Below are 21,183 nucleotides of genomic sequence, written 5' to 3'. Positions count from 1 at the left end.
TCTTAAAGCAGAGGAAGGAAAATAAAGGACTACGTGTTCCTTCATGTATCTCGATTCTATGTTGTTCAGGGCTTTGTAGTCACCAGTAAACCCTGAAGTGGTTTCACTAGGATACAGACAGTGTTAAAGGCCTGATACTGATGATAAGACTACTGCCACAGAATACAAAATACCTGCATCTTATAGTATAAAAGAAATGATTTACTGACACAACACAGCCACAATTGATAAGTTCTATCAACTCTGGCATCTCATGGTTTTCACAAGCACGTTATTCAACAACAGTAAACTCACTTGTCTTATTTTTTCTGCATCTGCCTGAGACATTGTGGTCTGCGTATTTGTTGCTCCAGCTGTTGGTACTGGGCCAGGAGAAGCTTGGGGGAACTGTTTTCCCTGCAAGCTCATGGAAGAGTTTGCAGATGAGCCCAAATTCCCCTCTGATCCAGATCTTGGCTGATCTGCAACATCGTGGGGAAGCTGAGCGGTTCCAAAAGTTTCTGGCTGAGGTCTTGGAGTCATTGGAGGTTGATCATAAGGATCACAAGGTGGTGCTGTTGAAGCATGGCTAAAAGAATCTGTCACAGCAGGTCCCAATAGCTTTGGAGGCTGAGAACACGGATCTGATGGCCTTACAAATGTCCCAGGTAAGGTCCTGTTCTGTGATGCCTGCAGATAAGGATCACGATTTGACATTAGGGCTGGTCTACTGTAAGGTTCTGGAATTCCAGGCCTTGGTGTTGCTGGTGGTTGAGAATATGGATCACTACTAACCGGTCTTGGTGTACCTGGCGGTTGGGCATATGGATCAGAATGCCTTTGATTAGCTGAAACCTGAGCAAATAAGTCTCCAGTCTGTGAAGGTCTTGGTGTGAGTGGCTGATGCATGTATGGGTCAACAGCAGTGGGGCGAGGAGTACCCGGAGGCTGGGCGTAGGGGTCTGTGACTGGCCGAGGAGTACCCGGAGGCTGGGCGTAGGGGTCTGAGACAGGTCGAGGAGTACCGGGAGGCTGGGCGTAGGGGTCTGAGACAGGCCGAGGAGTACCTGGAGGCTGGGCGTAGGGGTCTGCAATAGGCCGAGGAGTACCCGGAGGCTGGGCGTAGGGGTCTGAGACAGGCCGAGGAGTACCCGGAGGCTGGGCGTAGGGATCTGAGACAGGCCGAGGGGTACCCGGAGGCTGGGCGTAGGGGTCTGAGACAGGCCGAGGAGTACCCGGAGGCTGGGCGTAGGGGTCCTGAGCAACTGCCCTTGAAATAGTTCCAGACTGAGAAAAAGAATCACCCTGGTTTCGCACTACTCTTTGTGGGTGGGCAAAAGTCTCTTTTATTGCTGGATGCGGAGTCAGGGGAGGCTGACTATATGGGTCATTAGATGGATTGTGTGAAAAGCTATCTACTGGCCTTGGTGTCAAAACAGGCCGTTCATAGGGGTCCACAGACATGCGCCGTGGTGTTGGTGGCATTGAAGCATACGGATCTTGTGGGGACTGAGTTGGGCGCATTGGAGTTTTAAATGGGCCAGGACTTCCCTCAACAGCAGGAATGGGAGTCAATGGTGGGCGTGCATATGAGTCAGCAGGAGACATCCGGGGCCTTTGAAACGCATCTGTTCTTGGAGGTGGTTTAGCAAAGGGGTCGCTGTTTGCCACTGATAAAGATCCTTTCCCTGGTTGTTCTGCAATTAAAGGTGATCTTGATATTCCCAAAGGTTTGGAGAAAGGTTCCGTTCCCATTGTAGGCCTGGGTGTATCTGGAGCTTTTGCATAAGGGTCACTGTTGACTGGAGACAAAGAACATGAATCTCTGACAGGTGATGGCCTGCTCCCTGTTGATTCAGATGCCTGAGCTGGCCTGGATAGGGGTGAAGGGGGTGGACAGATATCTACTGGTGTAACAGAATTTATTCTGACAAAGTTTTGATTTTGGTTAACAGGTGGTGGCCTAGGAGTTCCCACCATTTTTGCATAAGGGTCAACAGGAGAAGGTGGTCTGGTAGAGGAGCAAGGAGGAAACATCTGCTGTGATGGTGCCTGGCAATGTGCATCTTGAACAGGCATTCTATTTGGTGTCGCAGGTGGAGGTGGGGCCTGTGGCTTTAAGAAAACATCAGAAGGTGTAGAAGTAGGGGTACCAGGAACCTGTTTTGTATATAATGTCTGTTGTGCAGGTGACATACTTCCATTGCCAGTCTGAGGGGTTAAAGGACTTTGAATCCCACTACTAGGTGTGTCTGAACCTGACTGGTTCAAAAGCTGCTGTGACCCAAGTTGTTGCTGCAGTTGCTGCTGTTGCTGCTGCTGCTCATTTTTCACTTGCTCAAGTTTCTGAGTTGCTTCAATTTTAGCTTGCTGTTTACTTTTCTGACGCATTTGCTGTTTTAGGAAAGGAAAAAAACCAGGTTGAATTATAACTATCAGGAAATCAAACAATAGTAAAGAACTCATAAGCACATTTTAAGGTCATTTGAAAAGTTCCAACAAATTAAGGATATGGGGCCAATTATTTCTAATATGTATATTATTTATGCAGGCTTCCAGATGACTAATATCAAACGTGCACATTTCTGAGAATATATACTTAAATTTGAAGAAGAAAGACAACTTCTGTTAAAAGATACAGGGATACTGTATAACTTTCTTGGACATTCCATCCAAGATGAAAGTCATGAGAGGCTCATGAACTTTATTTTTAAAGGTCCTATTTTGAGTTTCTTATCTCACACAAAATTATCCCTATGATGGCTTGGCACATGAGCTAACATAGCATACAGCTCACAATACATTGGTCTACATATGCTAAATGCACTGACTATCAAAATGACATTTTATTTCACTAGTGGGGGAAAACCTGCTAACTTTCTTGTGAAACACCATGTGGAAATAATCCTTGATGCATTTGTAATAGCTACAAGTAGCCTCTACAAATGCTCATGACTTGAGAATTACCTCCTTCAAATGTGGTGCCTCACCGAGAAGCTGAACTATGAAATGGCTTTGAGTTCTTCAGGCATTTGCAGTATGGTGGGGCTTCTTAAACTTTCTTACCACAGGGCCAATTTGAGGGCCCTAAAGCTTACTGAGACCTACCAGTCTACACAGAGGAGGTATGGGGATGGAGCCAGTCACAAAACGGTAGCAAATGGAGGAAGTTTAATTTTAGCCTCACTTTTTGTTACTTTAAATTGAGAATTCTCAGTTAAGGTGCTATGATTATGTAGATGTCACTTCAAAGGCTACCTATAATTGCTGTACCCAGCCCATATACAAAGTATATGATAAACTACTACTTCCTTTCCTAGCATCTGATGTTAATTAAGGGCAGCTCTTTCTCCAGATGTACTAGACAAAAGGGGGAATCAAAGACCAAATGCAACACACCTGTCTAAATTTCCACTCTTGCTCATGCTCTGATTCCCTCTGCTTTAATGGGTCCTTAAAGAGTTCAGTGTCGATACGAGAGCTTGGATCAATGCTATCCTGCTGCTGCTGCCTTTTCATGGAATCATTAGACATCTGCACTTTGTTGATCCGTAAGGCAGCTCTATTATCTCGGGCTTTTTGCTGCAAAACAAGCACACATGTAATTTTTTAGACTTGTTTAGACTGATATTGGAAGTAATGCCATTCTTTATTACCAACACAAAACCCACAAGCGGTTTACGGGGTTTGAATAAATTGCACATAGGAAATAAGAAACTAGGACACCCTCGGTTACATTTCCAGAAAGGTAGCCATGTTTGTTTGTTGTAGCGAAAACAAAGAGTCTTATGGTACCTGTGAACTACTAATCTTCCTAGACACACAAAGTAAGGTTAATGCACCTATGTCATATCAAAGGTGCAGTTAGCAAACACACACACACACACACAAAAACAGTACAAGAAAAAGAGTCCTATCCATGTGTTTTGCACCAACAGCAGCTTCACTATTTCATTAAACATATGAAGAGAATTAGGACAATATCCAAAATCAAGCTAACCACTGTAAGCACTAAACAGAGCAAATGGGATTTTTTTTAAAAAAAAAACCACAGACATCACTTCAGTTAATAATATAATCAGTTTAACCATTTAAAAACAGCTATAGGAATTAATTTCCGGGTGATGTTCATGATCTTTACTTTTCCAGAGGAATTTACATACTAAAAGTTTAGTATGTAAATTCAACACTAGGTTTTCAGAGATGCAAAAGAGCAGCCAGAAGAAAGCAGGCATGGCCCCAAATCCATAAAAAATAAATTAAGAAAACTAACTGAAATTCATGTATGTAAAATGCACTTTGCAGAAGCAGTGTGCTTTATAGCAGTTTTAAAACTTAAAATACTTTTAGACTAATTAATGGAAATCAGAGACATAACATTTTTTTCTGTTTCAACAAAAATGGCAAATACTCATTACCACATATGGAGCTCTTTCTTGTGAGCTTGCTTTCCTCCACAATTTAGCAATTTGCTTCACTCTTGTAGTCCAATCTGAGAATGCAGAGGAGAAAAAGGAGTAAGATTTTGTTATTTTGTATTAGGAATATCATCAATGCATCAGTAAACAGTAAACATGAAACTGTTGCCTTTTTCAGAATTCAGAAAAGCTGAACTTTATGAAATAAGATTGGTGCCTAACAGATTTGTAATGCAAGGTTTAACTCAGTGGACTTCCTGTACTGGCAAGAGGTTGGATTAGATAAGATTACTTTTAAGGTTCCTTCCAATTTTATGATTCTACAATTTATAACATACCTGGGAACTCCTCCTTTAGATTTGGAAAATTGATATTCGTGTACAAAACAGGTGCTACAGTTGCCATTTCACCAAGTGCTTCTTCCTTTTCCCACTTAAGAGTGCTTCTCTGTGCGTTAGACATGGTATCACCTTCACCATCCAGTGGTGTAGCAGACGGAACCCAAGAACTGGTGGGATCATTCAGCACTGCATTAAATGCTGTATTCTTATCCCTGGCAAAGCAAAGCAAAATATGGATTTGTTCATTTCAGTATACTGAAATACACACAAATTAGCAACACCTCAAAATTATTAATAATTTTGGTTACTCTAAAACCCGGGAAGAAGAGAAATCAGAGAGCCCAACTCGTTAGCAACATGATTTGACTCACCTTGTGTCTGTGTATGGTGGCTGTGCTATAGTAGAAAATGAGCCTATACCTCCTCCCGGAACCAAAGTTGTATGAGGGAGATGGGGGCTTGGTCCAATTAGGCCATTTATAAGTGGAACTCTTGAAAATGCATTCTCTCCTTTAAAGAAAAGTTGAAAACACAAATAATATTTATTTATAGTAATTTATTTACATATGGGCTTTTGGGGCATAGCCCACCCCAAGGTGGCTCACAATACCATAAAGCACAATAACTTGAACAATCTAAAATATCATAAGTAAAAAACTGATTACTATCTGAAAGCCAATACTCAGGGGGGGGGGGGAAATGTAATAGTAGTACTTTGCATGTGAAAAGCAAACTAAAACTCTGCTTCACTATTTCACAGTACTAAACTAAACCATTTGAAGGGACATTTTCTGCATATACCAAATATTAAACATTCAAAAATTTTAGTCTGTTTTGAAGACTTTGAAAGAAGATAACATCCAGGGACTAAGCTCAAATAACTCTGCCTCTCACATCATGCTATTTTGCAGACTAAAGACTTGTTTTGGCATTGTTTTCTGGGTTCTGGGATGCTGTAAAGAAGGCAAGGTTTGGTTTCAGGAACATATAACGATCCTTATTCCTTGGCTGGAGACAGGAGGAGCTGAAAAGATGTTGGCCAAGCATCCTTGGGTACAGGGGTGGGAACCAATGAAGTAGTGGGGGCAGGGAATCTGTCAAGGGATACCTTTCTTCAGGGAGAATTTGCCAGGAGCTGAGCAACTGTGGGGCAGGGAAGAGAAGAGACAAAAATGGATGGAATTTGCAGCACTGAAGAATGTTCTCTGCCACTTTTCTTCCTCTTTCTACCTCTCTCTCACACATACACATACAACTTGGAAGAGAAAGAAAGAGTGGGCCTGCACTAACCAAAGGGCTGGATGCAGCCACAAGGCCACAGGTTGCTCACTACTGTCCTCGGTAGATAGGAGACAGGCTGTATCAAAAGAAACATATCCACCCTTATAGGATAATTTTATTGATAAAAAAAAATTACAAAAACAATACTCTAGCTTCCAGTTTTCACAAGACTGGGTGACAATGACTGAATTGTGCGTGAATTGCTAGCAGTTGCATTTTGATTTTTCAAAAAAAGATAGTAAACAAACCTTGATTATGCAAATGCATGAGTTGAGGAGGTGGCGGTGGTGGGGGTTGTGGCAAAGGAGTTGACTGAGTAGCTGAAGGGCTCAGTACAGCAGTAAATAGGTCTTCAACATCCTTTCCTCCCAGCTCTGCAAAACACTGCATGTGAGTATATAAGGTAGGGTTGCATTTAGTAAGCTTCATAAAATGATACTAAAAAGCAAGAGAACATACCTGGAATCTTGTACAGTTTGCCAAGAATTGCACCTGAACAAAGTAAAATCAACAGAAACATTAGCAAACATATACGTACAGTGAACTGTGGTAATTGCAACTAATTAAAACCAAGCACGAAGTAAATCTAAAAAGAAGTTCCTTCATGAGGCAATGATATAAGAGAAACATTTACCATCTGTGACCATCTTGTCCAGTTCAGGACTGAGGATTCTATCTAACTGTTCTTCACTCAGTGGCCGTGAACTCTGACTGACGCTTTGTGGAGGTATAGAGGATGGATCATCAGATATGGGTCCAATATCTAGTCCAGCTGATGGAAGGAAAAGTATGGTTTTAACTAAAAGACCAGCAATAAGCTGATGTGCCTAGTTTAACAACTGCTTGGAAAATATATTTGAAGCAGATTTTTCTATAACACACCCAACTAAAAAACTTGTTTGGTCTAAGAAACGAAGGTTTTGCAAACCTGACTGAATATTATCGTGAATCATAAGCCTCTCCTGGTATTAAGAACTTAACAATTCCAACAAGTGATTGAATTATTTTAACATTAGAGGCTTCTTTGTAAATATCATCAGCAGGTAAGAGTTAACCTATGGACACTACAAAACTGTCTCTGGAATAGTTAAAGGAGGAAATATTTTATTTACAACTGATATAGATACATTTACACAGAACTTAATATGGTGTCCAAATCTGGTGAAACAAAAATAGCCTGCAGAAATGGATGACTCTACCCTCTTTGTAAGATTCTGCAATTTACTACCTTTTCTAGTGAAGAAGAACATTTGCCAAAGAGAGCCAAGAATACACTGAGGGCTTCTGCCCAAGGCACTATCCTTAGATGTTAGGTGTGGTTTGCCAGAAACATTATTGTGTCTCTTTCCACCTTTGGCTCTGGGGGTGGCGCTGGGGATGCTCAGCAAAAAACAACGTACTATTTAGCCTTTTCTCCTATACATTACACAGTAGTAGTTTTTTGTCAGTCACTTCCTGGTTCTGTACTTCCTGGAATGGCGTCTGTCATCAATTACAGTAAAAGTGAAACCTCCCTCCAGGCTCTTCTTCCAAGTACATCTCCATCTCTTCTCTGAACTGCTTTCTCTATATTAGAACCTGTAGTACTTCATCTAGTCCATAACTGATCTAAATCTGGATTCTATCCGTTTATTTATTCACAGTATTTATATAGGTCACCTCGTAATAATATTCTCAGGGTAGCTCACAACAGGAAATAAAACAATTTAACATTCAGTAACAATGATACTATGAAAGTACCAATACAGCATAAAAACAGTTGCTGAGAATAGAAACAGCTGAAAGCTGAAAGAGATTAAAAAGTATAGGAGAATAAAAAAAAGATATTTGCCTGGCACCAAAATGACACCAAGGCAAGTGTCCCTAGGGAGGTCAATCCATAGCTGGGGTGCTACTACTGTAAAGGCCTCTCTCTCCCTTAGCCACTTGCCCATCTCACTTGTAAGAGGCACTTGAGTAAGGTCTAGAAGGAGAAAGATTCAGGAGCCCTGGTTTTAAGTTATGAAGGGTCTTAAAGTTCAAAACTGTCATCTTGAATTGAGCCTGGAAATGACTAAGAGCCAGTGAACAGGATGAAGCACTGTGAGATCAGCTTATATTACTCAGTACACCCCAAAGCAGTGGCGTAGTGTGGGTTGTCAGCACCCGGGGCAAGGCAAGCAATTTGCACCCCCTAACCCATGGATTTGCACCCCCTAACCCTAACCCCCAGATGTTGCGCCCGGTGCGGCCAGCCCCCCCTGCACCCCCCACGCTACGCCACTGCCCCAAAGAGTTCCAGAGAGTCCACACACCCCTGACCACTGGAGCCTTCCAAAGTTGTGTGAGAGAGGAGATAGATTAGAGTGGGACAGAAGGATCCAGGGTGGGTTTCCCACCTTCTTCACCTTCTACATGATTTGCCCCTGCACAGGACCTCCTTCTGCCCCACTGAAAAAAGCAAGGCTATCTCTGGACCATATAGGTGTCCTGGACACTTCCCTTGGCTGATCTGCATTATCTGTGGCATCCAAATCATGGCAGTTGTGAGTGGCTCTTATCTTTGAAGAGCCATGTCAAGGCATGCTTTTGAAGATTTGTTCACATGTCCTACTGTGCCAAACTGCAGAAGGCCTAAACCACTTGCAAAAGCTCTGTTGAATGATTAATTATTATACCAGACTTGTTCCTGTTATCACATCACACCAATGAGAGGTGGAACTAAGTATTTCTTCATGTTGGATTGGCTAGTGAACACAGGAGAACAGTATATTGTTAAGTAGCACATGGTCATGGTTGCTGAAGCTCAACTGAGTGAGTTTTAGTCAACTTGTCTCAAGGCTATCTAGATTATTTATGACCTCTCTGTCTTCTTGTGGGTTACTCCTGATGGGTGATGTAGGCAGTGGGAGTGGTGGTTGTGTAGGAGATTAGAATGAGGTGGCTGAGAATTTCCAGTCTAAGAATGATAGAATTCTTGGAATTCTACATACAAATGTTACTTAATATGGGTTAGTATCATAAACACACTTATAGCACTTACTCACCACTTAGTAACTACAATATTTAGCAGTATATGAATTTAAGTACTAGGAAATACAATGTTGAAGCCATTACAAAAAATAATACTTAAAGAGATAATAGCTTATATAATCTTTAAAAATAATGACTCCAACCTTGTGTTTTATGCTTGACAAAGTTGCTGTGTTCATCCAGGGCCAAATTAAAAACTGATATAAACTTTTTATTCATGCTTTTCATAATACAACAAACTAAATTAAAAACAAGTCTATCACTGTGATGCTCTACAAAGCATACTTAAATAGTGCAGGAGGAAGGAAACGTGTTACTTTGTACTGTGAAAGGCACACACACAAATCCAGCTATTCACAACATTTTAAAACAAAATTCTGAAACACTACTAGGTGCACTGCACAGGTAGGTATTTAACATTGCACAAGACTCTGCACACAGAGATAGTGAAACATGAAAGCATTTTTAGTGACATGGAATATATTTACACATGCAAAAATAAAAAAAATCAGCCGAAACCACTAGGAAAGATGACTACTTCTAACCATGAATCACCCACTGTTTATTTCCTTACCAAAAGGGGAGGATGAGCTCTCAACCTGGAAAGTGCATAAATCAAGACCTACAAGATCCAAACCAGATAAAATGGATGATTATAACAAGAAAGAAAGAAAAGGAGAGGCTGAAAAAGCAAGAAAGAATATAAACTAAAAGTATATACAGCTGCATGCTAAAATAGTACATGGGAATGCCAGACACCAACAAGATTTTTAAAAGTTATCCCCACATCAATAAAGTGCAAAGTAAAACAAAGTGCAGATTTATTGATCAAAGCAAGAAATAAGAAAGAGTCCTTTGCTTGCTGAAGCATACTTATGGTATAACAAGTACATATATAAATAGTTGCATAATACCATGAACAGGATGATTTTATAAATCAAGACAAATTTCACAAAACCAACAAAAACTTATACATGTACCTGAATGATCCCCAGATTTCACTAAATCATCAGAAAGAATTCCAAGTATGTCATCATCAGTGCTCAGCACAAGGGCAGCTAATGGGTCATCCGAGGTACCTACAGAAAACAGGTGCTTTACACAATGAGCTTATCCACATGTACCTTTTACTCTGCTCTCTCAAGGCAGAGGTCTGTGCTTTAATGCTCCATATATGAGTGTGTTTTGGTTGGTCTTTTTGCCCTGAGCTTTCCCCACAATGACCCTTCTTTAAAGCCAAATTGGAGCAAATGTCAATCTGGGTTTTCAGTGGACTGACATTTGTTTTGATTGGACTTTAAAGAGTGGGTTTTTGACCCCAGGGGAAAGCTCTGGAGCAATAAAAAATGGAGGGCACTTGGACACAGCACTTTATATCACAGTCCTTGCCTAGAAAGAGTCAGTGTGGAAAAACCCTTAATCATAACAACTGTGATCCCCCATGTTATTTATCCATTTGCTCTGAGCTCAAGGGTTTTTAACAAGTATTATTTTGAGTATGTGTTTCTCCAATCAGATACCTTTCTTTTATTTTCTCTTTACGAAAAAGAGGCTTGAATGTTTCTTTGTAAACAGAAAGCTCAAATTTAAGTAAACAGTTGAAACACCATTTAACACTTTGGGAATTGGCCTACAATGACTTAAATCAGGACAAGAAACTGGCATGCCATGGTTAGGATACAGCCCACCCACAGCACCCCACCTCCTCCTCGGCTATCCCTACAGATTTTAGGCTTGGAAAAAAGCCTCCTATTTGGAGCCCATAGAATCCTTTTCCCAAGCTTAATTGCAGTGCAGGGGGCCACGGGGGGAGGGAATCACAGCTGTGATCCTCTTCTGGAAACAACCTCCACTGTAATTAGGCTTGAAAACAGCCGTACTAGTGGAAGGCTTTACTCAAGCCTAATTGCTATGAGTGCGGGGATGGATTTCACAAAAGGGGCAGCTAGGAAGGGAAGGGTTAACCATGCAATCTCTGTGAGGATCACCCTCTTTGGCAATTAAGACTGATAAGGCCTATTTGTGTGTATGTGTGAAAAAGAGCGAGATCCTGCATATATGTATGTGTGTGCAGCATAATTATGTGGTGTGTGCAGTACATTTATGTGGGCACACCAGCTCCTGCAGTACTTTAGGCCCATGCACTTTTGTTTTGGCCTTACTCACCACTGGCATGTACCGTATTTTTTGCTCTAAAAGACTCACTTTTTCCCTCCTAAAAAGTAAGGGGAAATGCGTGTGCGTCTTATGGAGCAAATGCAGGCTGTGCAGCTATCACAGAAGCCAGAACAGCAAGAGGGATGGCTGCTTTCACTGTGCAGCCATCCCTCTTGCTGTTCTGGCTTCTGAGATTCAGAATATTTTTTTTCTTGTTTTCCTCCTCAAAAACTAGGTGCGTCTTGTGGTCTGGTGCGTCTTATAGAGCGAAAAATACAGTAGGTGCCAGAAAGTGGTCTAGGGCTGAAAAATGTTCCTCACCCCTGTGTTGAAACAGCTTGGATCCATATAACACCTTCCCCATATAATAAATACAGACTGTAATGTCAACCACTGCTGTCCTGGCCCAAGCTTCATAATCTTTGGTTTTATACCATCTGCACTCCAGCAATTTTCTGAACTGCTTCAGAAACATGAGCTGTTTGGTAAATCAGGGGGATTCTTGTCACTATAATGAGAGAGTATACTCAAGAGCCACTGTCCAATTGCTGCCATCTGCTGACAAGACAATGTAGCTATCAGATTTGAGTATAATTCCACCCCTTCCAACAGTGTTGGAAACCTATAGGAACTGTAAACTGCCAGAAGGGCCATAGCTCAGCACACTGAGAACACACTGAGAATACTTATTAATAAGATAGCTAAGGAAATTATTCAAAATACTTTCCCTAACCATTGTCCTTCTACCAATCCACCCAAAATTCCTGTTTTTAAGAACTCTGCTCTTCAAGTAGCCCTTACCAAAAGAAAGAAAAACATACAAACCAGTGTACCTTGTATTCCAGATTTTGATGGAGCTGGAGTGGAAGTGGAGCTAAGAAGTGGATCTGAAGATGGATCTAGGAAATTTGTGTTCAAATTTGCTTTGCAAGAAATGTTAAGGCTCTCTTCACATAAATTATCTAAACTTGGTTTTCTTTGTCTACTGGTATCTAGGAGGTCTTTTCCAAAGAAGGCTTCCTACAATTAAAAACAAACACATTCCCCACATTTGAGCATTGGAACACAAAACCAAAAACTGATTTCTTTACATACAAAACTATTGTTCACCCAATTTTCATTCTAAACCACAGAGCCTAGGACTTCAGGGGTCCCTTTACCTTTACTTTTAATGTTAACTTTGTGACCACAACATAGTAAAATTAAACTCAACACAAATGACTAATTTTTTTAATGTAAAGTTCTTGAAGTTAATTCATCACCCTTTACTTCCTATTCAAATACTTGTATCCTATGAAAAAAGAAGAAACATTTCCAATTTGGGGCAATTTCCCCATTACTCAACAGTTCCCCATGCCCATCCAAGGTTGTTCAGGAAGCATCCTGACCCCTTGGATAAGCTTTTTGGAGCACACAGATAGCTGCTAGAGTGAAGAGTAGATGGGGAACTTTTCTTCTGCAAACTTGGTTCAATTCAGCTATCTTAGCATACATATTAGGTAATATATGGTGAAAAGAATTAAGTTCTCCATATTGCTCCATGCTGCTGAAAAAATAGCCTCTGTTTATAAGAATCAGTATACAAAATTAAATCCTCCTAGCAAGGGCAAACTATTTTCAACTGAAGCATCTATAGCAACATTAATACAGACATTTGGGTTATGTCTGAATAACATTCTATTGTTTTTGTTGGAAAACAAACGAAACAGGAAAATTAGAAGGAAAGGTGTAATTTATGTTTTAATGCTTAATAGCAAAAGGAGGCTGTTGAAACGATCGCTCTTTATGCAAAATCAACTTAGAGTGATAATGAATTACACAACTGGAAAGCAAATGTTTGTGTTTTACACCGATTAACAGTTTATTCAATATATGCAAATGCTAATCTTAAGCAGCACACTACGCATAGCAATGACTATACCTGCAAGTACGCTGGGAAGATTTCTTCAAGCTTGTTTTTCTTCTTCCTGTAACGCTTTTTAATTTTTTCTGTATTCTCTGAAACAGGAGTAGTTTCATCAGCGGGTGTATCTAGTAGCTGTTCACTCCAACCTAACAATGACAATCATGCATAATAACAAATTTACTTATAACTCTTGCCCACTCTTGAGGTACTGCCCCACTCTGTTTAGCATCTGTACATCTCCTTAGTTTAAAACAGCAATATTATAAAAATCACAATAATGCAGAACTGCAGAGATGGACCAATTTAGCAAATGATGCATAATGTTTTCTTAAGGTATTCAGAGATGCTAAGTGAAATGAAACAAAACCTACAAAATTATTTCTGGGCTGAATTGAGATTACTGTGAAATAATTGCATTCGAGGAAGATAGGGAATGGTTTTTGTTCAACAGAAAATGAATGTTGAATACTGTATACCAGGGAGGTCCAACTCCCAAGAGACTGTGATCTACTCACAGAATAAAAAACTGGCAGTGATCTACCCCTTTTTGGGGGTGGGGGGGTTCAGCTTTATTTAGAGGGGAATATCCCGCGATTGGCCCAAACCTCCCAGGTATCGACCAGTTGATCCCAATCAACCTATTGGATATCCCTGCTATATACTGTAGATTGCATATCTGTATTTGTATACATTTTAGTAAAAAAGTCTCATAAGTGACAAGTGCTATTTTTAAACAAATAAAATTTGTTACTGAATTAAACCTCTTAAAAGGATGTTTCATTTAGGTGCTTTCATTAATTCTCATTATATTATCATTTTATATTAGCAGGATTGTTATTTTTCTCTTGTCAACCAAATGATACTGTGCAGAGTTATTCAGCTACTGAAGTGACACTTAAATACATTTAGCACCTTTTCAAGTGTTAAGGAAATGTCTGCAGTGTGTCAAGATATGGAACCTACACATTACCACCTACGTTATGAAAAGCACCAGGAGAGATTTCTAAAAGATTGAGGGGAATTCCTACTTTTGATGAGCATTCTTAGGTAACTGAACAAGTCAGTTATGGGTAAATCAATATAATCAATCCAACTGCAGTATCATCCACTCTGCAGTTACTGTCCATTCCTAAAACAAAGCTATGGTAACATAGCATTTCATTAACATTGCCTTCATAATGATACAACCTATCATTAGACAACAAGACCCAAACCCCAAATTACTGATTAAGGTAAAATCCCTGGTTCTAAACAGAGCATAAAAAGTATTGGAGTTTGTGTTCATGTTATGTAAGGAGGCATTTAACCAGGTTAAACTAATTTATCAAGAGCAGATGCTATCACTACAATTTTTTAAAAGGTTGCACTGCAAGAAACCCATTTGTCGGTTTTCCCTCAACACTACTACATTACCTGTATCCACCTCCTGACAGGCAATACTGAGTATAAATGGGCAGCATGAGACAGTGTGAACAGATGGCAGAAACAAGGTGAGATGGGTGGGTGAGCAAGCAGTTGCAGGTGAGGTGGAGAAGAGTTTTATTTGGCCCACAATTTAAGTAAACTGACCTAATTCACACAGTTCAGAATACAGTGATCCTTCCTCTGAATTTCACAATACAGTTTTTTTGCTTAAAAACATATTGAAGTATGTAATTTAGGATAAAATATTTATAGAAATGCATACACTGAAATAAAATGTATATTTCTATATGTATTTTGCAGTAAAATACTGCAAAAATCATTTAAATAAAAAATTAAATAAAAAATTTCATAGTTTTTTTAATCCACAGATTAATGCACAAATGGTATGGAACAGGCTTAAGGATAAACACATGCAAAATTAATATGAACTGCTCAGGACAGGCACTTTTAAAATGATGCTTCAGGAATAAGTATGTGCTATGGGAAGTGCTGAAAATACAGATGTGGAGAAAACCAGTAGTTAATTTTTAAAAAATTGCATTATAATGAATCTTAACAATATAATGCTCCTATATTGGAGTACATGTTGCTATAGTGACAGATAATTTAACATAACTATCAGTGTCACATTTAAGTGGTTGATTCACATAATTAGTACCCACTTTCATCTCTGCTGGGTATCTGCTCAGATACAGAGCCAGAGGAGTCCTTCCTTGAAAGAGATCGTTTTGTTTTTCCCTGTCCTGTACGACTCCGCTGACGTACCATAAATCCACCAATGCCTGTAAACACACACACACACACAATACACCTTGAATTTATTTGGATTAGGAAAACATACTTGGATTTCACCTTTTTGTAGATTCACAAACACTAAAGTCCACTTTAAGTATAAAATTGGAAGTTGATTCACATTACATATTTAGTAAGGACCTGGCTCTACATCATAATACAAGAGGTGATCATGCAACTTATTTTACGCTACCAGAACATGTGTCCAGGAGCCCTGAGTGATCCAGATGATTGGTCCTGAGATGTATATGTAATGAAAATGATGCACCAGTGCCTCACATACTATAGCAGGGATAGTGAACCCTTGACCCGTGGGCAGCAAGCCATGGCCAACTGCCCCACTCCTGATGTCATATGTAGTATCAGGTGAGAGTCTTAAAGTGTTTCCAATTACGGTATTCTCTGGCAAGGGAGGCTTGCTGTCAGTGCCAATCAGCAGTGACAATAAGCTTTCAAGAATCAACTAACTGCTACAGAGTTCCCCATCAGAAAAGAATTAGAATGGAAAGCATCTGCCAAAAACCCAATGACTAAAGAGGAGAATATGATGTCTATCTAGCAAACTTAACCAGATGGAATATGGAAGGGTGAAATAGAATGTCCTTTCATTCTTGCTGAGAGGATAATTTACTGGGTAAGACATTAGGTAGAAGTACAGACGAAGTTGGGAGAGTTAGGAACAAACTGATTTCACAACCATGTTTAGACCTACTGATCCTTGTGGAACATGCAAAATTCCCTCATCCTACATGTACAGAAAAAGAGTCTAATCTGAAACGTTTGGATTATGTTGTTGTGACAAGGAAAACAATATTCCAACTTCACTTTCAAAACTAGTGTCCCCCTTCCTGATACAGACTGTCTAGAGTTATTATACTTTGCACATGCACTGGGGCAGAAAAGAAATTTCTTTTAACTGCTATGGTAGTTATTTGCTTTAATGAAAGGTGCTCTAACAGCACCGCCATGATAGTGTTATGGGGAGATAGTGTGTGCTCACATATACGTTTTCCTGTCTTAAACAGTGGAAGCAAACCACTCAGAACAGCAGGGCACCTATCAGGTTTAATGATCCAATGGCAAGTTTCAATACAAAATTAGTACTTAAGAGAATGATACGGGTAGTTTTCCTGTTTCGCAACATTGGAACACCATTCTTTACAATCAGAAAGGAAATGAATTGTAACCCAATTAGCGGAAGCTGTAATATACAACAAACAGGGAAGTGATAATTCTCAGCAAAATCTTGTCAATCAAGTTTGTAAGTTAAAAGATTATTATTTACATATAGATAATAAATATAAACCTAATGAATATGCAAACATCTGGAGCATGTACTCTACCAGGTCTGTATGGTTTTCTTTTTCTCTTTTTAATCCCCTCAGTTCCTTCTACTCCCTTAGGATCATCATCAGCAGGCTCCCGTTCAGGGCTTGTATCAGATTTACCCTCGCAGTCCATGAGATCTCCTTCTGAATTTAAACACACACAAACACATAAAACAATTATAAAGTAAAATTCATAGGAAGTTGTCATTTTCTCTTACAGAATTCTGCCTCACCTCTCAGGAAAAAGCTTCCTAAGGTATGTAATGGCATATATAAAATAATGAGCATAATAAAATCACACACAATTTTAAATGACAGCACACTGAAGTAGTAGTAGTAAAAACGGACTCTGCTAAAATCAAATGCTGGGAAAAGACAGAAGGTATAAATGCTACTAGGGATGGTGACTGACATGCAGAGAAAGGTGCGGAATTTCAGAGACAGGGTGCCATAACTGAAAAGGCCCTGTTTGCCACGCAATGCACCTCTGATGGTGGGATGGGGGGGTGCACTGAGCAGAGCTTCCAAGTTCAAGTAGTTCTACTAAGTCTGCTGGGCCTGGGTCATCTAAGTTTCATCTGGCTTGAATGTCATTAGGACAGGTATACTTGTGCCCAGGTCCCATTTCTTCAACCTGAGTAGCAGCTGGCAGTCACTAAAAGTTGCTAAAAGGTACTGAAGGTATGAAAGATAGCTGGGCATCCTGTTTAGGGGAGTTTTTAATGTTTGATGTTTTATTGTGTTTTTAATATTCTGTTGGGAGCCGCCCAGAGTGGCTGGGAAACCCAGCCAGATGGGCTGGGGTATAAATAATAATAATAATAATAATAATAATAATAATAATAATAATTAAACATCACCTAATATACCTGTACTCATAAGCAGGCACTTATCATATTAATGAATAGCAATATTGCTGGGTATTTCATTACATGGGTTTCATTATGCAAGTCGTCTTTCTACTATGTGTCAGTAAGTATTGTACTAGTCAAGTATTTCTCATTACAGTTAAAATCCATTCATGACCTATGTATCTCCTGATATAACATCGCCATTGTGAAAGTCTAACATCCCTTTGCTAATAAAGGTACCGGGAATTAATTGCTTATGTCATAGCACTTACACCAACATGGAAGGGCTCCCGATGCAGTTGGTGGAGTACCTGTTTTGCATGCAAAAGGTTGCTAAAGCCACTGATAGGCAGAGCAGGCAACCAAAGAGTTATATATAGTTAGAAGGTTTCTCAGAAATAATCTAGTCCAAACCTCTGCTACATGCAGATCTATCACATTCTGTCTACTGAAGGGCAAAATTTCTGCTGGTTCTGTTCTGGAAGACCTGAACTACTGAAAATCCCAACTGCCTCAATATCCTCCTACAACCCATGTCCTTCTGTAAACTGCTTCTATTGTTAACAGCGACATACAGAACAAAGCAACAATTACCTCTACTGTCATCCATCTCGCCATCCCTTGAATGTTCTGATTGGATGTCAGGCAGGGTCTGAAGTACAGCCACACTATTCTGGTTTATAATCTTCAACTTGAGCTTTGGCTTTGTCCGTTTTCTTCTTGGTACAACAGCACTGAGGCTCTGTAACTGAGACATCCCTGTTTCTGTCAGACAGACTCCATCCTGAGTGTATGTCTTCGGTGGGTCTATGAAATTTGCATGAACCATAATAGGAATACACAACTTTAATAACCTTAGCTTACAAGCATTGTGTAACTATATCCCCCCCCCCCCAACTTTAAGGAACTTGCAATTAACATACTAACAATTATCCATTGTAACATCAGAGCAAAAGAAATAAAAATGAGCAGAACTATTTCTGAAGTAAATCAACATTGGTTCAGAATAACACAAAGCTTTTCCATTGATATATTATTTATTCCAATCTGATAGAAAGAACAAAGGACTGGTTCACATGTCATGCTAAACTCAACCATGGTTTAGCAAAAGTGTGTGGGTTCCCAGAGTCTGGGAACAATCCTCCCTGATTGTTTTACTGCTGCGCCATGCTGAACCAAGCCACGACATCTGAATCTGGGCTGGCAAGTTTTGACTAACCATGAGCACTAACCAAGGTTTGTCCAGTGGTTAATGGTTTTTTCCAGGACCGCCTGGGTTCAGATGGCACACTAAGCCAAACTATGGTTTCACTAAAGTGTGGCAAGTGAACTACCAGGGGTGAAGCAGCAATGAGCTCCTCCCTGGTCCTGCTAAGCCTAAATTTGGATTAGCATGAAATGCAAACCAGACCATTGTTTCTTTACAGTTTTCTTGATTGCTTCCTGCAGATATTTATTCATGCTATCACCATAGCAGAAGTACTTTGACCCTGCAAAGGTTCTACTCAAACTGAGTCCAAGGAAAACCCCATAAAGGCTGTTCCATAAGCAATTTATAGCAGTGCTCATGTTAAGGGAGAAAAGGTAACAAATTAATGAAATCCAGGGAAAATCCCAACCCACTAAAATGTCCCATTTCAGCCCTGTTTTTGGCTCACTTTAGGGATTTACTTAAACGAAAAATCTGCCTGTTCCATAAATTTTGAAGAGCAGTTGCATGTTTAAAAAACAAAACTTTTAGTAAGAGGCAATATGATGACAAAGGATAAAAAGAGCTGAGAAACGTATTGATACACTGTAGAATTTATTTCTAGGTTAAGCAGTAACCATGTTAGGGGGAAGAAATAAAGAATTTTGAAAGTTACCAAATTCCTTTGCTTTTGTTATAATTTGAGTGGCAACCGATGGTTCACAGCATTCAGAGGAAGGCACTGAAAGATAAAAATTGAAATTGGCTGTGAGTCCTGGAAGACCTGCTCCCTGCCTTGCAGGCCTTTTCCACATGGCAGTGCCCTCATTGACTCCACCTACAAAAGCTGAGGCTGCTGAAGAAGCTGGATATCATCTTGTCTGTCTCAGTGCAGACCCAGGTCATCAAGTCTGAGCTTCCACAGCTGCCACCCCCCGCCATAAACCACCATTGGCAGGACTGGCAGCAACAACACTAGATATGTTCTATGCTTATAACAGTAATTTATTCTCTTGTAAACTATGCTACTTTAAATGTGCATTTTATATTGGACTTCCTTTAGTAATGTTTTATTTTGAAATCTTTTAAGATAATACTGTAGTTTCCTGTTATTTATATTGCTTTGGCTGTGTACCCTATATATGACTTTCTTCAGTAATATTTTATTATAGATTGCTTTATTTGATGTTTTAATGTACTGTAAACCACTTTAAGATTTTTTCCTTTAAAAATATAAAGCGGTATAGAAATGAAATGAATAATGATGATGATGTTGCTTGTATTAAAATATATAATCTTCTATAACTATAGTTTTTGATGTTGGTATCATTTGTAATTTTCTGCAAGTCTCTTGTGCTCAGGCATGTCAGAAGAGCATTATTAAATTTTTGAACAATTGAATTTTTTTTTAGGTTAATAAATTTCAGTTGACATTCACTGTTACCAGGAATACAGTGGAAGGCTGAATATACAAATTAAAAACAACTATGTGCTAATAGTGTGTTGAAGAAATACTTAAATTTCTGGAAGCACTAGGCACAATCTAAAGAACATTAATTCCATAACAGCTCTCACTGAAAGCAGTAAAGCTTACAGCCTAATTCCATGCATGCATACCTGCAAGTTATTTTTTTTTCTGACCTGTTTTTACCCACAGCACCAGAACACTCTGCCAAGGCACCTATGCACACAATTTCTTACTGATATACCAGAGGATCTCTGGCAGCATAACTGCTGACTCTCTGGTGGGTCTTCCTCTCTGCTGGTAGAGTGGCACTTAGACAACTTCCAAAGGAACCTCAGTCGGCCTTTGGCTGGCTTTAAGATTGCTCCTTTAAATCAAGCCCTTCTCCGGGTTGTGAGAGAAAGCACCATGTACCATTTGTCCCTTTCAACAATAGCATTCATTTATTTTATTTCTTTGTATGCACAGCCTGCTCCATCTTGAAAAATCTAGGCAGGTATCAATTAATTTTTTTAAAATGTAAATAATGCCTTTAAAATAAAATGAAAATCTAATTTGATGTAAACCTGAACAAGTTTATTTTTTAATGGTGTGGGAAACAACATTCCATAGAGGTTAAAGCCTGGATAATTTGAGAGACGGGGGGATGGAAAGACAGAAGCACATTTGGGAAGCCAAAGAGGCAGCGGTCCCATTTGACTTAGAAATAGCTAATTAAGACAAAGCATGATAATTTCAGAATTAACTAGCAAGAAATAGTATGGACAGACAGTGATTTGGATGTGGCAGCTGGCAGATTAACATATGAAGAAAACAAGAAATATAAGTTAGTTTAAAGATCAATAACACAATCTGCCAAGTGGGCAACCTCCATGAAGGACTCTGGTGCAAGACCCTTTAAATAGATGGAAGCCTGCCATTCTGCTTTCACAGTCATTTCCCAAAACCTTCTAGGTATCAAAAGGTTATTGGAAAACCAGACGCGGGTGGCGCTGTGGGTTAAAGCCTCAGCGCCTAGGGCTTGCCGATCGAAAGGTCA

The 21,183-nt window shown here is 39.7% G+C and overlaps 1 protein-coding gene across 16 annotated transcripts in view; it reads right to left on the bottom strand.

Annotated features, from left to right (window-relative positions):
- Nucleotides 1-21,183, bottom strand: part of KMT2C (lysine methyltransferase 2C) — a 143,104-nt gene that overhangs the window by 32,036 nt on the left and 89,885 nt on the right. For 8 of the 16 annotated variants that reach the window (XM_083405853.1, XM_083405863.1, XM_083405862.1 and 5 more), the window contains 16 exons: nucleotides 19,356-19,421; nucleotides 18,085-18,297; nucleotides 16,655-16,783; nucleotides 15,182-15,301; nucleotides 13,110-13,240; nucleotides 12,022-12,208; nucleotides 10,012-10,110; nucleotides 9,606-9,653; nucleotides 6,654-6,791; nucleotides 6,479-6,511; nucleotides 6,268-6,393; nucleotides 5,110-5,248; nucleotides 4,736-4,950; nucleotides 4,398-4,471; nucleotides 3,379-3,561; nucleotides 295-2,373 (listed from right to left, as the gene is read on the bottom strand). In XM_083405853.1, coding sequence (XP_083261979.1) covers nucleotides 295-2,373; nucleotides 3,379-3,561; nucleotides 4,398-4,471; nucleotides 4,736-4,950; nucleotides 5,110-5,248; nucleotides 6,268-6,393; nucleotides 6,479-6,511; nucleotides 6,654-6,791; nucleotides 9,606-9,653; nucleotides 10,012-10,110; nucleotides 12,022-12,208; nucleotides 13,110-13,240; nucleotides 15,182-15,301; nucleotides 16,655-16,783; nucleotides 18,085-18,297; nucleotides 19,356-19,421 — 3,980 coding nt within the window. The remainder of the gene's footprint in view (nucleotides 1-294; nucleotides 2,374-3,378; nucleotides 3,562-4,397; nucleotides 4,472-4,735; nucleotides 4,951-5,109; nucleotides 5,249-6,267; nucleotides 6,394-6,478; nucleotides 6,512-6,653; nucleotides 6,792-9,605; nucleotides 9,654-10,011; nucleotides 10,111-12,021; nucleotides 12,209-13,109; nucleotides 13,241-15,181; nucleotides 15,302-16,654; nucleotides 16,784-18,084; nucleotides 18,298-19,355; nucleotides 19,422-21,183) is intronic. The other 8 variants (XM_083405861.1, XM_083405868.1, XM_083405859.1 and 5 more) reach the window with 4 other exon arrangements.

Source organism: Podarcis tiliguerta, assembly GCF_965153285.1.
Source record: "Podarcis tiliguerta genome assembly, chromosome: 12".
In the NCBI taxonomy this organism is placed as follows: Eukaryota; Metazoa; Chordata; class Lepidosauria; order Squamata; family Lacertidae; genus Podarcis; species Podarcis tiliguerta.
The sequence above is the reverse complement of the archived record's forward strand: the minus strand, read 5'-3'. Positions and strand labels throughout refer to the sequence as shown.